Raw genomic sequence first — 19,983 nt, 5'->3', positions numbered from 1 at the left:
TGGTGCCTTGTACTTCACATTCAGTGCTTGGAAGTATCTGGCCTCATGTTTGTTCTATAACCAATCACAGTTACCTACCGTAATGACCCACTTGATTCAGTGTTTGGTGATGTTCTATAATCAGTCACAGTTAGCTACTGTAATGACGCACTTGATTCAGTGCTTGGTGATGTTCTATAACTAGTCACAACTACTGTAATAACCCACTTGATTCAGTGCTTGGTATGTTCTATAATCAGTGACTGTTAGCTACTCTAATGAAACACTCAATACACAGAATAAATCTAGGTATAACTGCATATTATCCTAGCAGAAAAACCAATTGAAACTTTTGTATCTCATTGTTCTTCTAATCTATTGAATTAACCTTATTTTATTCCTATCCATGTCAGCAACACATGTTGTGATGATGCCTAGCTTAAGAGTGCTTAACTGCCTGCAAAGTGACAAGTTTTACAAGTTCGGGTTATGTCCCTTAAATTGCGCAATTATGCAAGTTTTAATAAATTTCAATTTAAAACTGCGAGAAAAATGGTTTTTTGGACCTTTCTGTATTTTAGTTTAGTCGACAGGCTTGTGGCTCTCTAGGTACTACATGTGTTAACAAAAGTGTAGAAGTGTTCACAAATACGGCAGGGTTACAACTATTTTAAAAAGTGCTGAGAGAATGCAGGTGTAGTAGGTTCATACAAGTCAAGTTCAGATCACAGGTCTTCAACCATACATACAAAAAGTATATCGTTATAAATCCTTTTCAAGTTTTGAGTTCTTGAAATACGAGGCATCAATATATTTACATTTTGTATTTTAAAAAAAAGTTTTATAAAAATCTGGCCAGTTTTAAAAAGTTGAACTCAAATTAAACTTTTAGGATTGAGGTTTGGAACAGTAAGCACAGAATTGTATTAGTACTTGCAACTTTACTATTGTATTTTTATAAATGAAATTCACCTTATAAACAAACATTGATCATACATACATGTTATTTGATTGAATTATTTTTTAAATAAGTGTATTGTTTATTTAATTTCCTGTTTAATTTACTAAGTGGATTCTTTTTTTTTTAAAAATAAATGCAAAGTGAACATTAAAATGAACCTCCCCCTCCCCAATGTGTTATTTAACATTAGGTTGACTTGCTTTTAAAATTAACACTATTGGTAGACAGGCTAAATTTCATTTTTTAAGTTTATAAAAAAAAATGATAGGGGAGATAATTTCAACTAACAGTTCTTTTGTACAATTGTTGGTGAATTTCTTATTTGAAAAAAAAAAAGAGATACATTGAATTTTTTAAAACACCAGTCTTGAATAATAATTTTTTTTTAAAATGCATTAAAAGTTTTGCTTAAGTACCAGGGTTGTAGAGAAATTGAATAAAACGCATCCTTTTTGCTACACATTGTTGTTTTTATTTTGATCATGTGAGTGTTTCTACCTGTAGGTAGTCCTAATATTTAGAATATTGGTGGTGATTTTAACTAAAGGGCAGCTACAAACAGTGATTAGAATTACTAAACCATTTTTAGCAATGGAAATTAGACACAGACAAGCTTACAAAAGTAGTTAACGTAATTGCATATTCGTTAAAAAAATATTAAATGTTTAATCAACATGTACATACATTTGCAATATTGTACTCACATTATTATGTAAGCGTGTAAGAACTTAATCATTTTTATATATCGTAAAAAGAGATACAAATTTAAAAAAATATATAATTAGCTAAAACAATTTGCTTTTATAGGTGTTAATGACTGACATCATTAGCATGGACCAAGTTGACTCAGGTGCAAAGCTCTGTTATACGCAAGCCACATTAATACACCACATTACATGAAGTTCTACAACAAAGATAAACATTTCACCTGACTATTGTAAAGAGTTTGCATAGTCTTTACTCTCCATTATGTGTCAGCCTAAGCTGGTTGGATTATCACAGTGGTTAGAACTTGAATACTTTGGGCCAGAAATGTGAAATAAGCAGGACAAAACCATACTTCATATGGTAAAATTTTACTTGGGAGAATATCCTGGCAACATAACACTTGCCATAATAAATACCTGTATTGTTATAGCTAATTTGCATAATCTATCATTGGCTGGGTCAAAGGTCACTTGCAGGAGCTCGTTCCTCTTGCACTGAACAATTATGGCTCTTCAACAAGACTTTCACTGAAGTATGACTTTCACTGTAGTATGACTTTCACTGAAGTATGACTTTCACTGTAGTATGACTTTTACTGAAGTATGACTTTCACTGAAGTATGACTTTCACTGAAGCATGACTTTCACTGAAGCATGACTTTCACTGAAGTATGACTTTCACTGAAGCATGACTTTCACTGTAGTATGACTTTTACTGAAGTATGACTTTCACTGAAGTATGACTTTCACTGAAGTATGACTTTTACTGAAGTATGACTTTCACTGAAGCATGACTTTCACTGAACAATTATAGTGCTTTGAACAAGTGTGGATCTTACACTGAACAAAAACGGCTTTTTGTGTTAGAAATTTGTTCTCAGATGAGAATAAATGTTACATAATTTTACAATTTAACTCACTAAATAAGCTGCTAGTGTTCTACCAAAAAGTTTCTGATTGCTGGGCTAGTTGAATATTGAATAACAGAAAAAATTGAATCACGCATGTTCTCAGATAAGACCATTAAAGCAAATACTGTTTTTTGGCAAATATTTGAAAAACAATCACAAAATAAGGCACTAGATGCTAAAATGAGAAATCTTGGTTTTTTCATTGTTATACATATTTTATATACAACTGAATTTTTTGTGAAAAATATTGAGTAGTTTGCAAGATATTAGCAGTCAAGGGCAGAAAAAATAAGTTTATTCCAACCAATGCCGGGTACTATTTAGAGCTGACTGGCCTTGATAAAGTTCTCTTTGGCTCTGTCTGTTATATATTGTCCTGGTAAAGTCATATGACTGAGCCAGACCACAGAACTTCTTCTTCTTCTTCGTGTTGAGGGGATCGAGATTTATCTGCCAGTGGGTTTGAACTCGAGACTTTGTTCGAATTTATCAACCATGAGCTTTTTGCCGACTCGACCACGCCTCCAACACAATTAAGTGTTACGTGTCAACTGGTTATGCGCCATTGAGGCCATTGACTTTTCTTTTTGGATTTGCTTCCATAGCCTTTGTCCAACCAAGAACAAACTACAAGGCAGCAGTTGTTTAATTTTGGAGTTGTCTCTCCTAGAAGAGTGGCTGTCCCCAGCTAACGAGCCTCATCTGCCCGAGGGTTCGAACTCGAGACTTTTCGGTTTAGCAACCATGAGCTTTACTGACTCGACCACGCCGAACCCTACCACAGAACAATTTGTCAGGAATCGTTACAATGAATTCTTGACTGATTAGAACAAAATAAATGCCATTATGGTCATTATTTCCATACTTAGTAAGTTAGGTTTAGCTTAAGGCAAAATCTTATACCACATGGATATAAAATACTGTAAAAATATGTAAACAAATTCCAGGAGGGGAGATGTACTTGAGGTCATCTTTTGTAAGACCATACAAGAATCTCTACAATGTTCATTAGCTGCGTTCCTTCAATATATGTCAGGAACTTTTAAGAACTGAGTAAACTCAACAGTCAATTACCTGACTGAATTCCATCACTGATCAGGATTTGAACCCAGAACGCTTAGCTCACTAGTGAGATGCCTGACTCTTTATATCTGTGTTTAACTATTAGGCTATAAGATTTAATTATCAATGATCTTGCTAGGATGATTTGCTCTTTTCCAAAAAATTGTCAATGTCTTGAATGAGATTTGAGTTCTGTAAAAGAACTTGTCTGACATTTTGAAAACCTTGCAGAATTTCATCCTCTTTTGTGTTGGACCATCTGAGCTTTGATGGACGGTGGGGATGGACGGATGAAGGATATGTTGGATCATTCAACATTGGTGGATGGCGGATATGGTCATAAGCTGGATGTGTCCGGCTTGTACAATTTGATGGTGGGTAGGACTGGTCATGCATTGAATGTGTCTGACTTCTCAAATTTGATGGAGGGTAGGACTGGTCATGCATTGGATGTGTCTGACTTCTTAAATTTGATGGAGGGTAGGACTGATCATGCACTGAAGGAATATGATCTCTCAGTAATGGATCTTTTGTGTTAAAATGTCCCATATTAGAATTTTGAGAACTAGCTGCTATTGCAGGTTTGTAAGAGCTGTTTTTGTTGGCAGATTGTGCCAGCTGATTTGATTTACTTTGATTCTGTTTGGCTATGGTGTGCTCCAGCATGTCTGGTCAAAACTTAAGGAAGAACTACATCAACCAATGAAATTAGTTTAGTTAATTAACTGTTTAAAATTAAATTAACATTTAAAAATTGTATGTTCTTATACTAAATGTATAAGACACACTAAAATAATCTAAACTTTAAGAAGTAGAGCATTCACCATAGAGACATTTTTTCAGTTAACCATCTGATTAAACCAAAAAAATGTGGTTTTAATAAAAAATGTTTGCAACACAATATACTGTATATTTTCTGTGTGTATTGCTGCTAGGGTCAAAATTAGATTCAGTAGCTGTAAAAGCACCAAAGTGACATTAGATATACCTTCTAAATATTATATATATTAAAGTACTTTCCATTTAAAACAAAATAGTAAAAATTAAATGCTGTTTAAAAAAGCTATTGAAATAAGAAAAATGTAAATAATTTTAGAGGTTTGGACTTTCAAAAGAATTTGAGAGAAATACTGCATCAGCTGGTTTTAAAATCATAAAGAAAAATAATTTCCCAGGCAGGAACTGTGTTAGTTAATTGCGACAAGATGCAATCATCATTAACAATTAAGTACTAATTATCTCAATAATAGGTCAATGATGTAAAAATTAGTTTTCCATTTAATCAAAGCAAGGATACATTTGAAGCAGTTTATTCTCTTCAACTCACTGTCAACCACCCTGAAAAATAGTTATTTTAATTAAATCATTTGCTTTAAATTAATTAGATACCAAAAGGTAAAGTAAAGTATCCTTTCAACCTGATGGCCCATCGGGCAGGTAAAGTAGAGTTCACCTGTTTCAGTGACCTTGGCATATGAAGCGATAATGTGGTCCGTACTACGCCCAGCAGCCTTTACTTTCCCTAACGTGAGTCGGGTACCCACCAGAACTGGGTGGAATCAGGGACGTTGTTCAGGATTTAAACTTGAGACTTTCGGGTTAGCAGTCATACGCTCTACAATCTAACCACGCTGACCCATTTTTTAAAAATATCAAACTTGCAACTTCAAATTTTAAAAAAATTGTTTCCTCCATTTAACATCAATAATGGGTTCATTAAATCCTTAAAAATAATCACAAAAGAAAGAAATATAATACATCTATATGTGTAAATACACACACATACAATTATTTCAATTTATATATTTGTAAAGAAAACAATCTCTATATGACACAAGGTTTTGTTTGATGTGATAGTACAAAATGACCTACTGTTGGATAATAGCTGGTGCGTAGAGTTGTGTGTAGAAGTGTTGACGCTCTAGGGGCGAGGCGTTGACCCACATGGCCCATTCGTGTGCTGCCTGAATGTACCTGAGACACACACAGATGTTAAGTTTAAAAAAATAAAACAAAATATTTTATTTAGCTGGAAAAAAAAAAACATCGTAGGTTATAGAATTAAAACACTTCAAGTTTTTTAAAATTAGTTTCATGTGTAAAAACTTAAGATACCTGATAACATGCACAATTCAAAAGCAATTTCACAGGCCAGATAAAGTTGAGTTCACCTGTTTCTGTGAGCTCCCTTAGATAATTGGATAGTGTGGTCAGTTCTAAGCTGTAGCTTTCCCTAATGTTAGTCAGATAGCCTACTCATCAGAGCTGGGTGGACTCAGGGATGCCCTAAAGATTTGAAAATCTAGGATCTGAACTCAAGGCTTTTGGGTTAAGAGTCGTGCACTCTATTCCCCAACCAATGGTTTCTTAAAGTTTTACATGTGTAGGAAATAAATTTAGTTTTATGTGTAGCTATCCTTTTCTCAAAATCTTAACAGACAGATGAAGTAGAGTTCTTTGACCTCAGTACATAAATGAATCATGTGGGCAGGGCTATACACACCCAGTCATACTTTCAGGTACCCATCAGAGAAAGGTGGACTTAGGAATGTCCTAGTGAGTTGAGCTTCTGAACCAAACTCATTTTAGTTTTAAATGTCTTAAGTACCATTAAACAGCGTTAGTAAACATTACTTTGCTTTATGATTTACTTAAAAAGTATCTTTTTAAGGCCAACATGCAAAGTAAAAAAACATTTTAAGACAATACATGAAATAGTCTGCTAAATATTCTCACTTACTTTTTGTAAGGCCCGGGGTTAAGACAGTCCACTGTGACGTATCTCCCAGAGGGAAGGAGGAGTCGAGCTGAACTGGTACCAATAACAGAATCTGTGGTGGTCAGTGGTGGGGTCACCATCTCCGCACCTGGCAGAGATGTCTGGGGAGAAATAAACTTACGTAAAATATTTTTATAATGTTATAACTTTTGATATAAGCTAGGAACCTTTTTTTGGCATGACTAATAAATAATATATAAACCATATGGAATAGCATTGCCTAGCGGTAGGACGCTAGACTGCTAACCTAAAAGTCTCAAGTTTGAATCCAGGTTCAAGCCAGTTGAACATCCTTGAGTTCATCCTGCTCTAATGGGTACCTGACTACATTAGGGAAAATAAAGGCAGCTGAACATAGTGCTGACCACACTATCCCTTCAAATGCTGAGGCCACTGAAACAGATGAACTCTACTTCATCTGCCCCATGTGTCTTGGGAATGAACGGGAAAAGATGATAATATAAAACATACTAAAATGTTGAAATTATAGAATTTTGTTACTTGTAACTCTCTACTGTGTTGCAGGCATTCAGACAAACGCCGTTGAAAATTGCAAACCAGGTCTAAAGCTGCCCTGTCTTCAAACACTACTCGAACTCTTCCATTTGTGAAAGCAGAAAATTTCCCCAGGCCTTCAACACAGCACTCTTCAAGCAAGGAGGATGATAATGGCTCAACAACAGCAACAATTTCTTTCTGTGAAACATTTCAATAATATGTGACTAGATAAAGTACTCTACCAAAACCAAATTTGGTATGTGACTAAGTCAAGTACAATACTGAAACCTGATTCAGATATGTAACCAGGTAAAGTACAATACTGAAATCTAACTTAGATATGTGACTAAGTCAAGATCAGTAGTGAGACCAAATTTAGATATGTGATTAATTAAAGCGTAATACTAAAGCCTAATTCAGATATGACTAAGTTAAAGCACAACACTGAAACCTAACGGAGCCAGATAGAAATAATGTTGTATTATAAGAGATGGTGTACACATTCTGGCTAACTTCCTTTGTTTGGTATTATATTGTTGTTGTATGGGTTAAAGGGAAACAGAGCTTGAAGGGGGTAAGGGTGGTTTGTCATTTTGTGATATGCATTGTATGAAGTAAAGGGCAATGGTATAAAATACTATAGTGTAGGAGACCCCAAGCCAGTTATACTATACACAAAAGAAAGTCACAACACTTCTTACCTTCCAGCAAGGAGATTTCTCACTGATCACAAGCAAGTTATCCACAGAAGAAAGTTGCAACACTTCTTACCTTCCAGCAACAAGACCCCCAAGCCAGTTATACACAGAAGAAAGTCAACAATTCTTACCTTCCAGCAAGGAGATTTCTCACTAATCCCCCTCACATCCCATTGGTTGTTCATTGATAAAAACCTGCAACAACATTTCAAGTGGGTAGAGGAAGTTCAAACATCAGCTTTAACATTCTGTTCATCAGCTTTTTCTATTTGTGCCCAAGGAACATGGTACAAATGAAGTTGAGTTCATCTGCTTCAATGACCTCAACATATGGTCAGCAGTGTGCTCAGCTGCCTCAGTTTCTCTAACATCACCATGAGAGCTGAGTGAACTCAAGAACGTTTCGAGAGATCTTGAGAAGGAATCTGGACTCATGAATTTCTGGTTTGAAGATGTAAGCTCTACCACCCGACCCCCGCCATACCCTTATCTTCTTCTTCTCAGTACTTGATTGTAATGTTGGATATGATTTCCTCCAACACAATTAAGTATTACGTGTCAACTTTTATGCACCACATAGCCAGCTGACTCAGAATTCAGCCTGCTTTTCTTTCTGGGTTTGCTTCCATAGCCTTTGTCTATCCAAGAACAAACTACATGGCAGCAGTTGTTTGATTATGAAGTTGTCTCTCCTTGATGGATTACTGTGAGATAACTGTCCCCAGGTATCAAGGTTTATCTGCCCGGGGGGTTTAAAATGCAGGCTTTAACTAACAGAAGTTAAAATGGGAGGGAAACACAATATTCAGCATACAAGAAGACTAGGCTTGAAATAAAAATGTCCTATCTCTGCAACCATGTTTTCATAAATATAAAATAAAAATATAATATAAAAATTTTCCTTAAATGAGACCTTAAAACCTCTTTGAATTGAAGTCCTGATGTATATGACTCTCACCTGTTTGCTGTTTTGATCAGTTTTTCCAATGAGTATCTGCCCTTTGGTTTACCAGGAGGCAGAGATTTCAATGAGTATGTTCTTTCTTCTAGCTGAAACAAGAAACACAAAATTCATTCAAGTGTTACTGGTTAGAAAAAAAAAACTGTTCCGTGTGAGATAACTCTAGACCAGGGGTCTCCAAACTTTTCAGCCAGAGGGCCGCATTAACTATAAAATTTCTGTTCGGGGGCCAGAGTTTCTTGTAGGAATTTCTTCAAGTTGGCTACATTTTCAAATTGTTTTGAATTTTCTTGGCAAAGTTGATCAGCCACCTCCAACAAAAATCTTTTCTGTGGACAAAAAGATCTCCACGGGCCAGATGAGAAGACCTAATGCGGCCCGCAGTCTGTAGTTTGGAGACCCCTGCTTTAGACTATTAAAAAAAACTTTTTTTCGCTCTTAAGGAAAGAAAATCAGTAAAGATTTGAGGTGAAGTTTTTCACTAAATTAGTCGTAAAAACCTAAATAGAAAATTTGTGTAAAATACTACTTTCAGAAAATTTTTTTACATTAGAAATAATAAAAATCCTCTGAAAGAGAAGTACAAACCTGTTCTACTACAAAAATATAATGAACAGAGAATTATTGCTTAACACCACTGCCACTTATCAACAAACTAAAACTCTGTAACTGAAGAGTGCTGACCTGCTCTCCAACCAAAACATAATGAACATAGAAATACTGCTAGACACCATGACACCCCTACCAACAAACTAAAACTTTACAACTGAAGAGTGCTAACCTGCTCTCCAACCAAAACATAGCCTAATGAACATAGAAATACTGCTAGACACCATTACACCCCTACCAACAAACTAAAACTTTAAAACTGAAGAGTGCTGACCTGCTCTCCAACCAAAACATAATGAACATAGAAATGTCCCTTGACACCTTGAGAGACCAGAACACTCCCATCCCCAGGGTAGACTTCAATCATTTTGATGTCCCCACACTGTACAAGACTGGTGAACAAACAAACAATTCTATAGACATTTTTATTTAAAGAGAAGTGTTAAAACTGATTACAGTGTTGCATGAAAATATAGCCTGAACACTGCATTTACACTAGCAGCATGTATACTATACTCGTCTAGCAAAAAAAAACTTTGCAATAAGGGAGTAGGCCTATACATGTTCTGATAAAATTAACCTACGGCAATGTTTTTTTCCTAGACGTATATAGTATACAGGTTGCAAGTGTAAATGCAGTGTTAAAGAGAATTAATACGAAATACATAAACTGTAAAAAAAAATGTGATACAATTTATATTGTAAGTTTAACAGAAATGATTTAAAAATAAAAGGCTTAAAGGTTAAAATGTGTAACTAAAACTACTCACCGGTAAACAACGCTCTCTGAAATAATGACTTTGAGTTTGCCACGTTGGAACCCGCTGTCTGAGGATTCAGCCATAGATTCCTCAAGCTGGTTCAGGAATTCCTTGTCTTTGTGTTGGAAGGGGCAGGTTAGGGGCAGGGGGAGGGGCACCTGGGTGTGGCTGTAGTCAGTGTCTCTAGAGTGACCTATGACCTTTGCTGTTTGAAGCTCTTCCTGGGTGGGGCGGGAGGTAGAATAATCTGCACCTGTGCAGTTAAGGGTTGTTGAGGGGTGGGGAAAGAGATTTTTTTGGGAATAGTGAAAAATATAGATTAATTTTTACTGGTAATTAAAATATATGAATATAAATGTTAGTAAAAAAATAGCAGAACACATAATCATCTTTTCGAATTCATGACAAAGAAACATAGGACAATGGAGCAGAGTTCATCTATTTTAATGATCTCGGCATACAGGGTGATGGTGTGGTCAGCATTATGCTTAGCCATCTAAGTTTCAATAACTTGAGTCAGGTACCCGTCAAAGCTGGGTACACTCAGTTATGTCCTACAGATTAGATTATGGGATACAAACTCAAGACTTTTGAGTTAGCAGTCATAAGCTCTACTGTCCCACCTTACTGCCACTAAAAGAACATAGAGCCACATTACAATAATAATTCTGTTGCTTTTTATTGAATTTTTGTAATAACTTAAACCTCAAAGCAGAATAAGATCAATTTTCAGATGTATTAGTAAAAAAAGTTAAATATAATTGCAATTTCCGTGTCAAATTATATGATGTAATTTGATAGTAAAGATTTTATAGCATTTGTTTATTAAAAATTGTTATTTTTAAAAATAGTATTATGTAGATTTAAAAAAAAAAAACAAAAAAAAAAAAACAACTAACTTTGTTTTAGTCTGCCTTCAATAGCCAGCTTGAGAGGGTAGGACCACTCAACAGAGCAGTCACTTCTTGAACCGTGCTTGGTCGACCACACGTAAAAGTGTCTTTCTACACTCCCACTCTCTGCATCTGTGAGCTCTAGCCCCAAGTTCTCCTTAATGTCTGTAGACAATGCTGTTTGTCTCTTTTCTATGTGACTGTCATACTTTTCACCAGACAATGTTTTGGCATGACCTGGACTGCTTGTCTGAGCTGAGCCAGCCAGTAAAGTTTTTTGGATCTCTAAGCTGTCTGGTGAGAATGTTCCGGAACTATTTTTTAGAGTAGAATCCTGGTCTGGATTAGTGTGAGAAGTTTGAGGCTGGTGAGTATTGATCTGACGCTGGTCAGTTCCAGCTGGACACTGGTCACTATAAGCTAGATGCTGGTCAGTATAAGCTGGACACTGGTCAGTTCCAGCTGGACACTGGTCACTATAAGCTAGACGCTGGTCAGTTCCAGCTGGACACTGGTCACTATAAGCTAGACGCTGGTCAGTATAAGCTGGATGCTGGTCATTTCCAGCTTGACACTGGTCACTATAAGGTGGATGCTGGTCACTATAAGGTGGACACTGGTTACTATACGCTGGACGCTGGTCAGTTCCAGCTGGACACTTATCTTCAACCGGCTGGACTATTTCTTTCTGGTTGCCTAAGAACGAACCACTAAGTGATACATCGGCTGTGAATCTATTTCTTTTCTTGGTGTTCAAAGGCTCAGGGTTCTCAAAAGGGCTTGATGTGTAGTGCGTTGGCGAGCTGTGTCGTTGTTTATACGACACACCCTTTGAGTGGGAGTCGGCCGTGCTGTCGTGGGTCAGGGTTGCGTCGGAGTCAACAATGGTCCTCAACCCATCAGGGGTGGAGGAGCGGCTGATGCTGGAGATTTCGTGGGAGTTTGGGGAGCCTGTGGCAAAAGGGGGGACAACTCTGGGTGTCTGAGGTTTGGCTACAACTACACTGTCGTTGTTCACACTGTCAAGTGCAACAGGCTGAGCCAAGTCTGGCTTCACTGTAGGGTCTGTTTGTGGAGATTTTGAGGAGACCTTTGTGTTTAAAGATGGATTGTGCATAGATCCAGTGAAATTTTCTCTATCTGAAGATTGGTTAATTACCATTTCTTTCAGTTGATTAACATAAAAATCTGGACCTTGTGATAAATTGTTCATATTTGAGTTTCTATTTGTGTCCTGTAAATGCTTTTGGTCTACCGTCTTAAAGGGATGGACTACTGCTTCGTTAGCCCTGGGATTATCCAAATCATCTTGATATTCTCCAGGTAATTTTCCGTGTGAATTTCCCTTTGAATGAACACACAGGGACTTTTGTGTTTTCCTGAAAGGTGGTTGTGGAGAGTGACTTGAGTCAGCTGACTGTGTGAATGTGTGTTTGTGTTTTTTCTTGTCTGCACTAATCTGTGACAGATAGCAGACTGTGAAGTCCTGGCCATGAGGGGAGACAATCAGGCTGGCGTACTCATCCACAGAGGTTATCCTCCTGCTTCCATCGGGCAAGACTTCAATCTTTGCCTCCGCTGCTTTAGGCCACGCAATGCGGTCAATCTTTGCATACAATGTCTAAAATAGAAAAATTTGAAAATTTTAATACCTTTTCTGTAGAAAGATTAGCAACAAAAATGGATAATAGGACTACATGGCCTAGCAGTAGAGATCTAGACTGTTAACCAAAAGACTTGAGTTTGAATCCTGGTTCAAGTCTGTAGAATGTGCCTGAGTGCACCCAGCTTTGATGGGTACCTAACTCATATTAGGGAAAACAAAGGTGGCTGTGAATAGTACTGACCACACTATCTCTTCATATGTCGAGGTCTCTGAAGCAGATGGACTCTACCTGCCCAATGCGCCTTAGGCACAAACAGGAAAAGATGATGATCAAAAATGGATTACATTAAAACTATATTTCAAAAATCTGGTAAGCTTATCTGATTGCCCCTGATGTAAATATCTCTACTTAAAGGTACATGGTAGGAATACTTAATGCTAACTCAATTTTGTGCATAACGTCTATATGATTACCTACATAATTTCTTATATTTTGATCAACCAAACAATAAAAAAGTAACTTTTGTATTTCTTTTCTAAAATGAAAGGTTTTTTGTTTTATTTAAAAAAAAATTGTTGAAGAGTTTATCAAAATTCTTCCTATAAACCAAACTTTAAAGTTTATTATTTTGATATTGTTTTTTTTTATCTTAAAAATAATTGTTGAAGAACTTGCCAAAATTTCCTCCTTGGACATTAACTCCTCACACAGATACGGTCTGTCAGCAAATCTGTTCCTAAAATCAAGGGCCTGGAGTACTTTGTTTCTGTGTTCACTGGTCACATACCTTGTACGCTTCTGAATCTTTTTTGTTAGCTCTGAAATAGTTAGAGACAATTGTCAGAGATCAATATGATAAAAAAACACAATAGTTGCTATATCTGAGGCTATTTTTAAAAGAGCAAATAACATAAATAACTGCAATTTTAGGGTTAAGTTCCCTTACAAACTTGATGGTCTATGTGAGTTAGAGTTTGCCTGTTTCTGTAACCTCTGCATTTAAAGGGATCGTGTGGTCAGCAATATGCCCAGCCATGTTTACTTCCCCTAACATGAGTTAGGTACCCGTCAGAGTTAGATGTACTCAGGGCCGTTATATTATCTTGAAACTAGATTCTAACTAGAGACTCTTGTGTTAGCAGTCTAGTGCTTTACCGCTAGGACACACAATCACTTTAATGGAAGTAGTTTTGGTCAAAATTTTAGTACAGCATAGTAAAAAGAATTGCAAAAGAAACAAAGCGTGTTTAAAGTTTTACCATGAATGGGATGCTCTCCCTTTGGGGCAGGTTGATGATGAATCATAGTAGAACCACAAGGTGACAGCTCCAAGACCGACCCATCAGAATAACGAACTTCAACAGCATCACTGCTATACAGGATCATCAGCACAGGGATGGGAGCCATTTTGCTAACATTTTTAAAAAAATAAAAATTTTCAAAAATAAAATTTACTTCAAAGTTTAATTATAGAAATTACCTAAAATATTTTAATTCTCATTTATAAATGAGCATTAAAATAAGCCTTATAATCTCTTATTCTAAGAGTGACCCTAACTCTACTAGTACTCTAGTCTATAACCCTCATCAATAACGTAACAGTAGTCTACAAACAGTTGCTGTTTCAGTGTTTCCTTGAGTCTAAATCTTAGACCTAGACATTTAAGCCTACTAAGCCAGGCCTATCACTTCAAGTGTCTAGTGATGTCTGGTTCAGTTATTCAAGTTAAGTCTCGTTACTTGGTTAAGTTAAAGTACATATTCAGGGCCTACACTAGTCAAGTAGGCAAAGAATTAGTAGTAGTAATTAGTAAGTAGTTAAATAGTAATAATAGTACCACTATGTCACTAGTCTATAGACTCTGGATTAGTCAAGATCAGATACAAAATACTCTAGTTAACTCTAGTAGTGAACTCTGGTTACTAGTTACTAGCAAGTTGTTAGAGTAGGTTTACTACTACTATATTGTGGTATGATTCTAGAACAACTCTGCAACTACTACTATAACACGCTTACTAATTTTTATCTAATACTAGCTAGGCCTATGGGACGGAGTGGTCTAGCGGTAGAGAGCTGGACTGCTAACCCGTAAGTCTCGAGTTCGAATCCGGGTTCAAGTCAGTAGATCGTCCCTGAGTCCACCCAACTCTGATGGGTACCTAACTCACTTTAGGGAAAGTAAAGGCCTCACGTTAGGGAAAGTAAAGGCGGCTGGGCATGTGGCATAGTGCTGACCACACCATCTCTTCAAATGTCAAGGTCACAGAAACAAGTGAACTCAACTTCATTTGCCCTATAGACCGTCAGGTTTGAAAGGGGAACTTACTAGCTAGCTAGGCCTACTAACTTTATTACTAACTCTAGCTAGCTAGAAGTCTAGACTAGATCTAGTAATTTATTAAGTAATTAATTTGATCTAGACTAAAGTCTAAGTCCTAAGTTCACTAACTTAACCAGCACAGGTACACACACTGACACTGTGACTTGAGTAACAGTAAATTTAAAATTAACTACATAAGTAGCCTAAGGCCTTAATCAGAAAGACTGAGTGAGTAAGGCGTAAGGGCAATCAAGTGAAAGTAATCAGTAAAGTTAAAAGTAAAAGTCAACTAAAGTGAGTAAATAAAGTCTTATCCTTGAAACTTGACTAAAAGTACTTTAGTAGATTTAAGAGTAGACATTTTACTATTATAGTTAAGTAAAGTAATGAAATGTTTGGTAAAATAGTAAACTTGAGTAAAAAACACTAGATCTACAGTGTACAGACTACAGAGTCCAGACAGTACGTACACAGTACACAGTAGTACACACTGTAACTGTACGTCACAACAGTGAGTGTGAGTACAAGTCGACAGACAGTTTCTTACTTGATTCTATTTCTTAGTAAACTACTAGATCTAGAATCTAGATCTAATTGAAATCCAATGTCACATTGGTATAGATCTAATCGTCAAACATCACTGTTCTTTTAATTACAACTGAAACACCTGTTATTATTATTATTAATTGTTTTGAGATCCCGCCGATCTACATTATCAATCGATATCATAGCTTGCTTGGAGACAGGCTGGTGCAAGCATTTCAAAAGACCCCCTTTCTCTATGTGGTCCAACTTATAATGGTCCAATTTTTTAAAATTTTTAATTTGAGTGTTGAGACAATACTACTACTACACACCACTTAGTCTTTCTAAGCTCTATAGTCTGGTCTAGTTTCTTGATAATTTACTTTGAGGTGTACGGATATATTTTAGTTGGCTAAATATTTTTACAGACATTATTTGAAGTTTAAGTTGAATCCGAATTATTTTATTTTTTAATTAGTTTCTTTCAGTCATGGCTTCGAGGGGTGGGTAGATTCCCCCAAAGACAATCCACCACCCCATCCCCCTCCGGAAGAAATAGAAAAAATAAACAATTTATATAGACAATATATACTTAACCAGAGTCCCCCTCCTCCCACCCGGAAATTTTATTACACTCCCCCCCCCCACTAACACCCCATGAATGTTTAAAGTACACCCCCCCCCCCAATAAAAATATATGAAAGAAACACATTTTTAAAATTGATGTATAGAAAAAGCAGACTATTCGTATTCAGTATTTAAAGTCGTCCTTAAAAAAATAACATCTCGCTTTTTTTGGGACGGTTTTTATATTATATATAAATATATAGGCCTATATATTATATATAGTCAGTGTTTCTTCCAGACTATTTTCTCCGAGGGGGGGGGGGAGGGGGCACTTGAAATTTTCGGGGGGAGGGGGGGCTGTAGACTTGCTTCGGGGGGGGGGGGGCGGACACTGCTAAAAGTATATATTTTCTATATAAATTATATAAATTTCATTTCGTTCGGGGGGGGGGGGGCGGTAAAAAATTTTCGGGGGGGCTTCGCTCCCCCGAAGAGATGCCTGGAAGAAACTCTGTATATAGTTGTTTATAAAAATCGAGCAATTATAGACATTAACAACGAGTAGTATACGTGTACACTGTAGCATAATGAAACATATTTCCACAAAATATGGCAAAATTTGAGCGTCGTATTATAATTTGTTTGTATTTTCGTATTTTACTGTTTGCGCAGTTTTCCATTGCGCAGTTTTTGCATTGCGCATTTTTCTGGGAACCAAAAATATAGACATAGTATTATTTAGGATTATTTTACAGAGAATGCACATTGACAAATATTTGCTTGCTGTGACAGACGTAATCCAATAGCCGGTCTACTTTTTAAAGTGAGACAAACTATTGAAATTGATCCATTTAGTTTGTGATTTATTTTCAACCTCCATTCTAGGATGTTGTTCAACTATTCGAAAATAATCCGCCTATTATTTTAAGTGAGGCAAATTATTGTAATTAATCCATTCAATTTGTTATTTATTTTCAGTTTGTGATTTATTTCAAACCTCCATTGTACGAAAATAATCGGCCTATTATTTAAAGTGAGACGAATTATTGAAATCATTTCGTAAAATTTAGTTTCTGATTTATTTTCAACCACCAATCGTCGATCAGACTTTCTTCCAGGCATCTCTTCGTGGGGAGACGGAGCCCCCCCCCCCCCTAAGAAAGTCTATCGCCCCCCGAACGAAATTAAATTTATATAGAAAATATATACTTTTAACAGTGTCCGACTCCCCCCCCCCCCCCCGAAGAAAGTCAACCGCCTCCCCCCGAAATTTCAAGTCCCCCCCCCCCCCCCCCCCCGGAGAAAAAAGTCTGGAAGAAACACTGCAATCGATGCTGCAGGCTACCTTAATAAAACTAAGTTTGGTTTACCACGTGAGCTACCACTTACAATCCGTTAAATGGTGACCCACACGTGTGACCCCCACGTGTTACCCCTGGTTGGGAACCGTTGACCTACATACCCGCATCTCAACAATTGTGTTCTCGGCTAGCGCGGAAAGGTCAAGGCGGTCTTGATTACATTTTTATGCTGTTTTCGTGTCATACAACAATTGCACAAGCTTGACATCACCAGTAAAGCTTGTCTTGAGAAATACAAAACGAAAAAAAGAAACAACTATTATTTCCTCTTTTCTGAAAATTTCAATTTGTTTCAATTGCTTCTTTATGGGTTAAGCGTGTACATTAATGTGATGAATTAGGGCTTTCGGAACAGAGAGAGAAGCAAATTGCGCTAGTTAAAAATTGCGCCAAAAGAAATTCATGCACAAAAACATTCCGGTAAAATTTATTTTGGGTAAAATTAATACTCGTTCATTGTGTGTGTGTGGGGGGGGGGGGGTAGAAAAAGGTATAGTTTAATATGCAGATAATATTTCTCCCCAAGAACCTTATTATTACACCGCGTTTACACTTGCGACATGTATACCATACTTGTTTAGAAAAAACCTCGCAACAAGCTATGGTTATATGAAAATATGTTTCACACGGAACACGTATACTTACTTGCTACGAGCTTTTTTTTTTCTTCTCTAGATATGTATAGTATACATGTCGCAAGTGTAAAGTCGGTGCAGGTGCAATAGTTTTTAACCCCACTGAACGCTTCTTACAGTGAGTCTTTCAAGATAATGAATGCACATTTATTGTTGTAAACTAATATCTAGATTTTTTTCTTATTTATTTTAGTTTGAGGTAGTCCAAAAAAAAAAACAAAAAAAAACAACAACGACGTGGCATGCCTCGAGGGGTGGGTGGGTGTGATGGGGAGGGAGGGGGGGAGTTCGGACTTCCAAAGCAATGCAGGATGAGGGGGGAGGGGGGGTTCAGAAAGTGTAACAACGCACTTCAGCATATTAAAATTAATATTAGAAACTGATTTTTTAAAATGTATTAAGGTTGACCAACATAGGCCTAGTCAACGGTGACAGACCTCAACGAATATTTTAGAAAGAAATAGCTGTTTTTTTTTTAAAATTAATTTATAAAAATACATTGGGGAGGAGGGGAGTGTTAGGCTGAGGTGTGACGTCATTTTAGGGGGTTCTGGTTTTATGTGATGACGTATGACGTTGGGGAGGGCTTGTGTGCAGTGTTTCTTCCAGACTTTTTTCTCCGGGGGGGGGGGGGGGGAGGGGGCACTTGAAATTTCAGAGGGGGGGGGGGAGGACACTGTTAAACGTATATATTTTCTATATAAATTCCATTTCGTTCGGGTTGGGGGGGGGGGGGGGGCGGTAGACTTAAGACTTTCTTCGCCCCCCCCCTCACCCCGCCCCCCACTCCCCGAAGAGATGCCTGGAAGAAGCTCTGGTTATATAGTACAAAATATTTAAAAAGAATGACGTCATTAATGAATGGCCGCCTTTTCTAGAATGTTGTTCGACATAATTTAGGGTCAGTGTCTTCACAATCTCAGACGAGCAATGTTATTTTAAGACATTTTATGGTTTATTTTTTCCAGGGCAATTTTAAATGGCTATTTGCATAAGTCCGGTTAGTTCAAGATTCGATCTTGGCCTTGGGGGTGAGGGAAAAAAAATAACCGCAGCTGTGTACCCTTATCTGTCTGTGACACACAGAGGGCGAACCGCATACTGCTATATTTAGACTCAATTAGGGGAGATAACTTTATCTCTTCTTTTAGTATAAACCGCCCTTTCTTTTACATCTTTGTACAAGAAATAAAAGGGAGGGGGTACTTTGTAATTTGTAGTAAATATTAAGTTTCAAAAAGTTGTGAGCAGTCGTTTTATTAATGAAAAAAAAAATTATTATTGCATTCACATATAATTACATTTATAACAGTAAAAAAATTCACGACATATTGCATCTAGGTGACACGTCGTCTATGTAGAAAAATGTTACATGTTATCCATGTTGAACATGCTGTCTATATTGACCTATGTTTTCTACCTTGACAATTCCCCCTCTCCCCCCCCCTCGTCCCCTCAGCCCGCCACGCCGAGAAAAAAAAATCCCTTGAATCATCATTTAATTTTAATTACACATTTGCATTTTCAGTTTCAGGTTGGTTTTTAATTTTTCTTTATATTTAGACGTTTTGTATTACATCTATGTATATGTAAACCATCTTAAATGAATGAAAGCAGGCTACAAGTAAGAAAGAAATATTACTATTGTAATATATTGTAATATATTGTACTACTATTTCGTTTTCATTTGATGTTCGAAATTATGTAAGAATTTGATGTTGATGTCAGGGGCGGAACTACAGTGCCGCCAGACCCCGCAATGCGGGGTGGCCCGGGCCGTTTAGGGGCCCGCAGCCGACCATAATCAATTTTTTTTACAGCTAAAAAAAATAATTTTCTTGCATTTTTGACTTGATGGTTGTGTTTTGTAAAAAGAAGACTGTAGCTGCGGTTTCATTATCTTTTTCTATAGACACTATCCCGAGTCCTCTTTCTCCTACAATCAAGCACACGCTGTTGTCGGCAAAAAAATTTTGAAAATAAATCTATCGCGTGAAAGATAGGTTAACGTTCTAACCACTTCCATGACTTATCTCCCTTTTTTTAAATAGTCAAATATGTGTGCTCTTCAACACCTTTTAATAGATTTGCACAAAACAAATTAAAGAACAATTACTTCTCTTAATTATTATTTTTAAAAAAAATAAT

General features: G+C 36.8%; 1 protein-coding gene across 1 annotated transcript; it reads right to left on the bottom strand.

The window, feature by feature from the left end:
* Positions 1–3,727: 3,727 nt before the first annotated feature.
* LOC131930764 (uncharacterized protein C5orf34 homolog) lies at positions 3,728–15,462 on the bottom strand. Its single transcript, XM_059287372.1, has 13 exons — positions 15,295–15,462; positions 13,686–13,837; positions 13,102–13,244; positions 10,826–12,440; positions 9,936–10,179; positions 9,440–9,557; positions 8,554–8,645; positions 7,727–7,790; positions 6,901–7,095; positions 6,361–6,500; positions 5,493–5,594; positions 4,918–4,958; positions 3,728–4,288 (listed from the first exon to the last, which is right to left on the bottom strand). The coding sequence occupies exons 2-13, from the start codon at positions 13,831–13,833 to the stop codon at positions 3,756–3,758; spliced, it is 3,435 nt and encodes a 1,144-aa protein (XP_059143355.1). The 5' UTR covers positions 13,834–13,837; positions 15,295–15,462; the 3' UTR covers positions 3,728–3,755.
* Positions 15,463–19,983: the final 4,521 nt, after the last annotated feature.

The sequence above is a fragment of the Physella acuta genome, unplaced genomic scaffold (assembly GCF_028476545.2).
Source record: "Physella acuta isolate Inbredline_101_S28 unplaced genomic scaffold, ASM2847654v3 ptg001840l, whole genome shotgun sequence".
NCBI classification, from domain to species: Eukaryota; Metazoa; Mollusca; class Gastropoda; family Physidae; genus Physella; species Physella acuta.
Note: the sequence above shows the minus strand (reverse complement) of the source record. Positions and strands in the feature narration are given on the sequence as shown.